At 47.1% G+C, this 9,374-nt stretch overlaps 2 protein-coding genes across 3 annotated transcripts in view; both read left to right on the plus strand.

The window, feature by feature from the left end:
- Positions 1-4,998, plus strand: part of LOC110323707 (stimulated by retinoic acid gene 6 protein-like) — a 38,313-nt gene extending 33,315 nt beyond the window's left edge. For both annotated transcript variants that reach the window (XM_021201058.2, XM_029540080.1), the window contains 4 exons: positions 105-224; positions 1,374-1,537; positions 2,621-2,767; positions 3,340-4,998. In XM_021201058.2, coding sequence (XP_021056717.1) covers positions 105-224; positions 1,374-1,537; positions 2,621-2,767; positions 3,340-3,488 — 580 coding nt within the window. In that variant the 3' untranslated portion in view covers positions 3,489-4,998. The remainder of the gene's footprint in view (positions 1-104; positions 225-1,373; positions 1,538-2,620; positions 2,768-3,339) is intronic.
- Positions 4,999-7,501: 2,503 nt separating this feature from the next.
- Ccdc180 (coiled-coil domain containing 180) overlaps positions 7,502-9,374 on the plus strand; it is a 57,116-nt gene continuing 55,243 nt past the window's right edge. Inside the window, exons 1-3 of the mRNA XM_021200321.1 lie at positions 7,502-7,516; positions 8,105-8,144; positions 8,616-8,713. Coding sequence (XP_021055980.1) covers positions 7,502-7,516; positions 8,105-8,144; positions 8,616-8,713 — 153 coding nt within the window. The remainder of the gene's footprint in view (positions 7,517-8,104; positions 8,145-8,615; positions 8,714-9,374) is intronic.

A 9,374-nucleotide genomic window follows, 5' to 3' on the forward strand; every position in this document is an offset into this window, starting at 1 on the left:
CCTCCCTCTCCCTCTCCCTCTCCCTCTCTCTCCACTCACTGTGTATCAGAAGGTCCTGGAACAGTAGAACAGACACCTCGGATTTGCTGTATCCTGTGTTTCAGCCTCACCCTGTCCATAGTCGTGGGCCTTATAATCCTACAAGTGTGGATTGCTGGCACGTTCTTCCTGCAGCCCAAGCTGGGCACAGCCGACAAGCAGAAACCCCTGGCTCTCAACAACAGGTGAGGGTGGAGGAGGGAGATGGAATATGTAGAGGTCCTGCACCTTCTACCTAGTGGTGGGCGGGCTCTGGAAAGCTCGGAATTCTGTGAGAGGCTGCAGAGCTGTGCACAGGGATGCGATCTAGGGCCACGTGACCTGGGGTCCAGAATCAGCTTTTCCAGCCTTTTCCAGTAGTAGGAGAGCCATGTGAGGTTGTGAAACCTCAGTAAAGGTGTGGAGCTCAGCTTCCCCGTTTGTACATTATTGTGCATTCCTTCAAGAGGTGTTTTAAAGAGGAAACACATAAAATATGAACAGCACAGCCAAGTACCTTCAATCCTTTGTCATTCATTCATTCATTCATTCATTCATTCATTCATTCATTCATCAAGGAAACCTTAGCACTGACAACAGAGATAGATATCCCTACCCACCACCTCTGAGCGCTTTATAGCTTGCTGTAGAGGACTGGCACATGGGTAAAGGCTGAAAACTCCTGAGTGATCTAAAGATGATGATGAGGGACTGAGGAGGAGGAGCAGAGGCAGGGAGGAGGGGGAGAAGAGCAGTGGGTGGGGAGGAGGAACTAGCATAATTAACAGCTACCATAGCATGGATGGAAATAGTAGGACAAACTACATGTGTTGGGAGATCAGTGAGAGTCCCTAATGTCAACCAGACACAGAGTGACAAGGCCAGACCTCTGGCAGAGGGGTCTGTGACATTCAGTTTGGTCCTGAGGCAACAGGACCATGTCATCAGGTGGTCCTTTGGGACTTTTCCTCTGGAGAACCAGGGACAGCTCTGGCTGGGGTAGGTCCTTCTGGCAATAACAATGGTGAACCACCACGTTGTTCGTTACCCTTAAGCTGGCTGTAGCCCGATAGTTTTTCTCGACCTTTAAGAAGTGTCATGCAAGAATCCAAAGGTCACACAAAGCAAGAAACATTCACCCTGTGATATGCTTGCTCAGTGCTCCACTTGCATTAGGGACCACACATCCCTCAGCATTGTGGGTAAACACTCAGCTCCACCTGCCCCCAAGCGTGAGGTCATAAGCTTAGGAGACAGATTTGCAGAGTTTAACGTGGGTCTGGATGATGTCAAAGCCTGCCGTGTTGCTGTTTTGCCTGACAGAAGGGCTACCTCTTGCCTGCTTCTGTCTGCAGGAGAGCCTTCCACAACTTCAACTACTTCCTGTTTTTCTACAATGTGCTGCTGGGCCTGGGGGCCTGCCTCTCCAGGCTGCTCATCAGCTGCCTCCTGGGCACATGGCTGATCGCACGCATCGACAGGACCATCATGCAGAGCGGCTATGAGGGTGCAGACATGGGTGCGTAGCAGTCCTGCCAGCCATCTCCTTGGGTAGCAGCCGGCCTCATCCCTTTGTGGAAGCGCCTGGAAAAGATGGCTATGAGTTCACACCTTCACTTGGGCTTATAATTGCTTTCTGTCAGAGGTCATAAAGCCAGGCACTTGGTTCTGGGCTGGGGAGATAACTAGGCCATGAAGGGACTTGCTATGTGAGCCTGAGGACCCAAGATTGATCCCCAAAAGCTATGTAAAACAGCCATGTAAGGGATGCTCTTATTGTAATCCCAGTACTGGAGATCTGGAGACAGGTTCGTTAGGACTGACTAGACAGCCAGCTTAGCTTAATCAGTGAGACCCCATGAACACACACAGGAAATGTGTATTCCGGTGTGTGGTCAAAGGTTCAAGGTTGTTGAACTCTTCCCGTTCCACAGGCCACTGAAGATAGGCGGTTCAGACTTTCCAAATAGATTGGAGACTAGAACACAGCTCCAAAGTACCAGTACTGCGGCTTGAACATTTAGTGGAGAAAGTATCTAAGTTTAACATATTCTAAAACCAAAGCTGTCTGTTCCTGAGGAAGTGACATTAGTGCTTCTAGCCTCAGGCCTGTCATGCCTTCCCTCAGATGTTTAAGGTCTGCACGGATGCATGCTCTGTCTTCTCATGGCTGCACTGATGCCTTCTCTCTCTCCTCGTGGCTGTTCTCAGTCCCTTCAAGCTTTGAGTTCTCCATGGAAGGCACAGAGTAGAATGTTCTCTCCACGAATCCTTCCAGATCTTTACACTCACTCTGTAGATTCTCTGTGAGAACTCAAACCATCAGAGCTGGGAAGTGGGGGGTGGGAGGGTGGGGGAGAAGTTAGCCAGCACAGGAGAGGCAGAGGCAGGCAGATCTCTCTGTGAGTTCAATGCCAGCCTGTTGTACACAGTGAGTTCCAGGCCAGTTGGGGCTACACAGGGAGACTGTCTCAAAAACAAAAAATAACAGCAGTTGTATTGTAAAAAGTACTAACTGGGCAATATCAGGAGGTGTGGCCTGGCTGACTGGGCTGGGTAATGGGTGGTGCAGCCTGGCTGACCCGCTTTTCCTGGGTTTCAGGCTTCAGCGCATGGATAGGGATGCTCTTTGTGGATCATTACCACACCAACCCTGTGTTGGTCAGCTTTTGCCACATTCTGATCACAAGCCACAAGGACAGAAAGCTGCAGAAGACTGTGAAATACTGGTGCCTGAGCCAGTCAGCAGGTGATGCCTCCTGTTTGGACCTGTGTTGGGTTCAGAGTGGAAAATGATGCCCATGGACTCCCTGGGATCCCCCTCTAATCCCCTAGCTCTGCAACCCTTTAAGCCAAGCCGCTTGAGAGGCATAGCTCTCATCATTCAAGCTGCATGGCTTGTCCTGCAGACTGGCTTACCTACCGATTCTGGAACTGAACCCCAGTTCTGCAGGCACAGTTGTTTGTATCCCATTGTCTTGGAATGCCATTACACACCTCAGGCTACACAGCAGATGCGATTTCCAGAATGGCGATCAATTGTGGGTTCCCCCTCCTCCACTGCTTACAGGAAGTTCTCTGAGTTCCTCCTGCCCCATGAAGGGCTCAGATACACCCACTAATATTCCCTACAGGTCTGTGGGATAGCTCACATCGTTTTACCTCTCATTCCCCAGGAATCCTGATCCAGTACCTCTTGCCACAACTTCGTATTGTTGGTAACTGCTCCAAAGGTCTTTGAGAATAGCAGAGGCAACACTCCCACCCCCACCCCCACCCCCACCCCCACCCCCTGATCTCTCTACTCCAATTCTGTCCTAGGTCCCCGCTTCTCTGCCAGAGCCAGAACGAGGTGGTTCCTGCTGCAGACGCTGATCAACAATCCCAGGCTTGTCATGCTCAGAAAATCAAAATCGGGTCATAGCTCAGGAGAGTTCACACAGATTCTGCTGACCTGCTCAGACTGCTGATTGGGCCACCAACTTCTGCTCCAAGGCCAGGCCATCCCCTCTCATGAGGGCCTCAGCTTACCTAGCAGCCATCCCCTACAATGGCACAGGACGACATGGGCACTGTTCATGCACATGATAGACAGCACTGACCACTTGTGGGATGGCCATATAGACCAATGGTTTAAGCTTAGAATGATCTCAATCCCTTGGCATAAAAGAAAAACAATATAAAAAGCAATGTCTGTGAAGCAAATTTTGCCCATCACTGACTTCCACTATTTGCGGGAAGGCCTCCATGAGGTCACCTGTTAAGAAGCATGAAATAGAGGTTGGATAAATGAGACGGCTCAAGGGCTGAGTGCGCTCGATTTCACTTGCAGAGGACTCAAGTTTGGTTCCCAGCCTCCACACTGTGCAGCTCACAAGTGTCTGTAACTCTAGGGATCTGACCTGTTTCTGGCCTCTTCAGGCACCTGCACAAATGTGGCAGGCACGTATACACATAAGTAAAAATAATTAAAAAATGAATCTTTAAAGCAAATTTTTAAAAGAAGTCTGAGGTGAACTTTCTGCCCCATGACCTACTGGGAATGGAATCAGAGATGATCTAAGACTTCCTAGTCTGAGTCTATCTGTGGGGTCACCTACGAAAGCCAAGCACAGGTGGGATAGGCCTGCATCCCAGGTGGAGTGCAACAGTACTGATGCTGGGTGAGCAGGAGACCCAAGAAGATGAGGCTTACTCAAGAAACACAAATGTCAGGCTGGGAGGTGTGGACATTGTCCTTATGTGAAGCCCAATGCTACCCGAAATTTCATGATCAAAATGGCCAGGACAGATAGAGTCTGACTATTGAAAGTCTCTCTTGAGCCTGAGCAAGTACAGTGAGGACCCAAAGTCTCCGAGTGCTTGCACCTGGTTGCTGTGTACACTTGGTTCTGTTGGTGCATGTGCCAGGGTTGTCTCTCTTAGCTGAATCTCTACAATAGCCCTTTGACAATTTGTTTTTGAGAAGCTGGGAAAATGAAGAGCCACCTCCCCACCCCGCACACAACACACATCACTTTCCAGCCCTGTGGTCAAACAACTTTGTCTTTCTCTATATCTGCAAAAGGGGGCCAACATCCCAACTCCATGTATCATCTTGAGAATAAAATTATGCAAAGCACATAGACAGTTTTAAGCGTGTGCCTGAGACTCTAAACACTCAAAAGCAGATTCAGTTTTGATTGTCTCTATGGTTTGAGTGTAAACAATGTCTCCCACAGACCCAGTACCTGTTAAGACCTTGGTCCCTAGGATGGCACCAAGCAGAGGGGTGGGAACTTTGGGGGTGGTGCCTAGTAGGAGGTCCTTAAGTCACTGGAGGCATGTCCTTGAAGGAGATCATAGGACTCTGGTCTTTTTGTTTCTTAGCTGATAGAATGACTATTTTTGCTTACTAGACATCCCTACCACGCATGACATGACGCCTCATTAGAAGCCAAAATCAATGGGCCATTCCTTCTTAGATTGTGGCCTCCAAAACCATGAGCTCAAATAAAATTTTGCTCTCTATACATTCACTATCTTGGTGTTTTGTTGCAGTAACAGAGGACTAATACAGATCTCATGTCACAGAAAGATCCGTGTGTGTGTGTGTGTGTGTGTGTGTGTGTGTGTGTGTGTGTGTGCACACCTTCTGTCTATCTGTCTATGCCCATATTATTCAGGAAAATGCAAAATAAAACCATGATACTACACCTCCACATAATGTCTAGGATAAAGTCAGGTGACACTACTAAGTGTTGGTGAGGACACAGAACACTAGGGTACACTGTGGTGTGTGTGAGCTGTTACCACTTTCCGAACCTTTGGTAGTATCTTCTGAGATGAACACACTCATACTCTCTGACACGGCATGTTCATCACACAGAGGAATGGTTAGAGCAGGAATTTGGATACATTCCCGGGTTGTAGAGAAAGCTGGAAGCCCTGAGTGAGTGGTCCCGAGTAAATGTGTGTGGTTGACATGGGACCCCACAGCCTCAGGCTCAGAGGGATTATGAAGCCTTCCTTGGGGGACTGCGTGTAAGAGTTGACAGTCAACACAGGAAATGTCCACCAGAGCTTTCTCCATCCAGATGTTTATGGCCTAAAGATGGCTCTCTTACAGAGGCTGCTCCTACCCAGATTAGCTAAGCCTGCCTCCTTGTTTCAGGTGCTGTCAAGAACTCTGCATACCTGTTATCTGCATGCAACAGTCCCGCCTCTTTGCTCAACTCTATATAATAAACAAGCCAAGCTTCTGGGGTGCTGCGTTTCCCCCCCTGAGAGCCCAGTCCACCGTGTGGCTTTATTTCTGTGTGTGTTGGGCTGGCTATCTCTTTTGTTTTCTCATTTCCTCATGTCCCCAGGCAGGTCGAGTACCTGGAGTCAAGCAGGGACACAGCTCCCAATTGAAATGGGAAACCCTCAATGTGCATTGAAACTATAAATAAAATGAACTATATTTCTAATAACACCACCAGAAACAAACTATAACTACATTCATTTCACAGAAAGTTATTTTTTCTATTTTAAAAATATTTAACTTATTCTTTGACAGTTTCATATATGTATATCATATGTCTTGATCATATATGTGTATCTATATGTGTCTTACCTGCCCACCCCCAATTCCCTCTTCCTATTTCTCCCAGACACTCCCCCAAAACATCTCCCCCTTCTATCCTCATGTCTGTTCTGTTTGCTGTGATAAAACATTCTGATCAAAAGTAACTCAGGTTTGTTTCCGTTTACATTTCCAGGTCAAAGTATATCACTGTGGGAAGTCAGGGTAGGCACTTAAGCAGGACAGGAACACAGAGGCAGAAACTAAAGCAGATTCTATGGAGGCACATGGCTTACTGGCTTGTTCCTTCGCCTCATGCAAGACTGCTTTTGTAAACCACCCAGGACCACCTAGGGTGGCACCGCCCACAGTGGGCTGCAGCATCCATGGACCCACAGTCACAGGCCAGGCCGATTTAAGCAGTCCCTCAGTGGAGGTTTCCTCTCCCCAGGAGACTCCAAATTGTGTCAAGTGGGCAGTAAAAGCTAACCAGCAAAATGTCTTTTATTTTATTTTAGAAAATCTAATTCCATGAATCCAGTTAGTGCTGGTTCCGTAGGCAGGGGGATGGGGCCATGGGCAGCCTGTCATATTCTACCAGAAACTCTTTAGAAGTGATAGATGTTTTCAGCAAATTGTCAGGATACAAAATTAACATTATAATCAGTAGTGATGCTGAATAACAATGGCAAACATACTCAGAAATAAGGTGGGTGGGATTCCATTCCTAGAAGTCTTTACAAAAGGCACCTTGGAATGTGAGTCAGAAACTTTAAAAAAAAAATAGTGAAAAACAAACAAAAAACACCTCTGTGAGGTACCTTGGGGAAAAAAAAGAAAGAAAGAAAGAACGAACGAACAAACGAAAGAAAGAAAGAAAGAAAGAAAGAAAGAAAGAAAGAAAGAAAGAAAGAAAGAAAGAAAGAACTATGTAATGAAAACATTAAAACAGCAAAGAAAGGGATTGAGGAAGACACTTAGCAAACATGAAGGACATTAGATTTTTGCCAAAAGCAATTTTTACAATTGAGATGAACATGTGACTTTTGCCCTTAAATCCCTTTATACAATTTGTAACATTTATTGATCTACTTAGAGTGAGCCATCCTTGTGTCTTGATTGTGGTGAATGATTTTTTTGATGTATTCTTGAATTCTGTTTGCAAGTATTTTCTTGAGGACTTTTGGACCTATGTTCACTGGGGAGACTGGTCTGCAATTTTCTAATCTTGTTACTTCTTTACCTGGTTTTGGAATCAAGGTCATACCAGCTTCATAAACAGAGTGAAGCTCTTTACTTTTTCTGTTTGATGGAATGCTGGGATGAGGGATGAAGCCAGTTCTTCTTTGAAGGGAAAATCCACTTGGGCTCCAGCCCTCCGAGACTTTAGTTGGGAGATTTTATTAAATTAATGCTTGTTATAGGTCACGTGCTACCATGGCCAGCTCCCAGGTAACTGCTGGAGCAGAAGGGAAGCTCAAGCCTAACTGTAATTTTGCTACTGTTGTGAATCAGAATGAAAACATTTTTTGAGTACAGAGGTTTGTCAAAGGGTTATGGCCCACGGGCTGAAAACCACTGCTCTTAGTGGCCTCGTGCACGCGGTTCTCATTAAGGCCAGGCAGGTCTTTAGCCTTGAATTCTGAGCCTTCCAACCTACTTTGAACTGGGAAAGATCTGATTTCTTTCAGGGTCTTTCAGATTCTTACAGGCAAGGGCCACCTTGTGCTGCCTGCCTGCACAGGTTGATTTCACCCAGAGCAACAAAGACTGGATTCCTTGACCACAACAGTCAAGATCTGCACAGGCTCTCCGATCTCCTACTAGCTTTTGGGAACATTTTAAGGGTGCTCCAAGGACCCAACATTAAAAAGAAGTGGGTGAGTTTCACTACTCCACGTGGGCCTCTGCTGTTGCTGGGTGACCGGGCTCCCTGAGAAGGAAGTGTGGGCAGGGACAGCCACGCCCCCTCGTGTTGCCCCGCCCCTTCGCGTTGCCTAGGAAACCACAGCGTCTTGATGCAGTTGCTGCTGGCTTCAGGGTGAATCTGAACTTCAGGTGCGGGAGCCGCCAGGCTTGGGTCAGGACCTCAAAATCGCTGGGCTTGGGGGAACAGCGAGCTGATTGAGCAGATAGGAAGGTGGACGTGTCGCAAACAGTAATATATAATTAAGGAGGTCAGAATCAAACTGCTCCTTCCATTTGCACCACTCCCCTATTTCTCCTGGAGGATGTGACTAGGGTTTCAGTCCCATCTGACATCTTAGGTAGATTGACTGGTCCTAGAAGAGCTCTAGTGGAGCACAGACAATAGTCCTGCCCTTTCCAGAAAGTGCCTGTGGGATTTACGCCCTGGGCGCTGGTGAAAACCCACTCTCTCGCTCTCTGTCTCCCCCCCCCACACACACACACCTTATTTTGTTTGAAATCTAAGTTTCCCCTTAAACAAGGTGTCCTGTGGGATCTAGTGCTGACTTTAGGCTGGAGGTCCTAGCAAGAGAGTCCCAGCCTCTAAGTGAAAACTAAGACCAAGTCTCAAGTGTATTTCCAGAACAAAGGAGAATTGGGCCAGCCGTCAAGATGTCGCCAGTGGGGAAGGTGTCCCAAGTACAGAATGGTAAAGTCTACCAGCAGATCTTCCAGGCCCAGGTAGGTGCCCTGCTGGCCTCTGTTCCCTTCCCCTCCCCTGGTCTTCCCCCCCCCCCCAAACCTTCCTGGTCCCTTCTAATTCTCTTTGTTCTGAGAGTTTCCCTGTCTAAGATCCATTTTACTTTATGTTTTTATTGAGAATAGATTTTTTTCATACAGTATTATTCTGATCTCAGTCCCCACCCCATCTTCTCCCAGATTTTCCCCCACTAAGACCCGACTTTTTTTAAAGCTCTCTTTGACATTACTTCGATTTTTAAAAAATAATTGCTATTGGGTATATTATAGTGTACACATAGAAGAACATTGGGACATTTGGTCTCAAAATTAAAATTTTAATTTTGGTTAAAATATTTTTAATCAAAATTATTCAGAATTAGTCTGAATTAACTCTTCTGTGCCTGAGTCTTTTTGTAGAGCATAAAAGCTGCTCTTATTTTTCTGTTTAAAAAGTGAGTCTTGGCCAGCCATTCAGTCCCAGCACTCGGGAAGAAGGGCAGGTATATCTCTGTGTGTTGATATAGCAAGCCAGACAGACTTTGTCTCAAAAAACCGATGGTGGTGGTGGTGATGATGGTGGTGGCAGTGATGGCGGCGGTGGTGGTGGTGGTGACGGTGGTGGCAGTGATGGCGGCGGTGATGGTGGTGGTGGTGGTGGTGG

Source organism: Mus pahari, chromosome 6 (genome assembly GCF_900095145.1).
Source record: "Mus pahari chromosome 6, PAHARI_EIJ_v1.1, whole genome shotgun sequence".
NCBI lineage: Eukaryota > Metazoa > Chordata > Mammalia > Rodentia > Muridae > Mus > Mus pahari.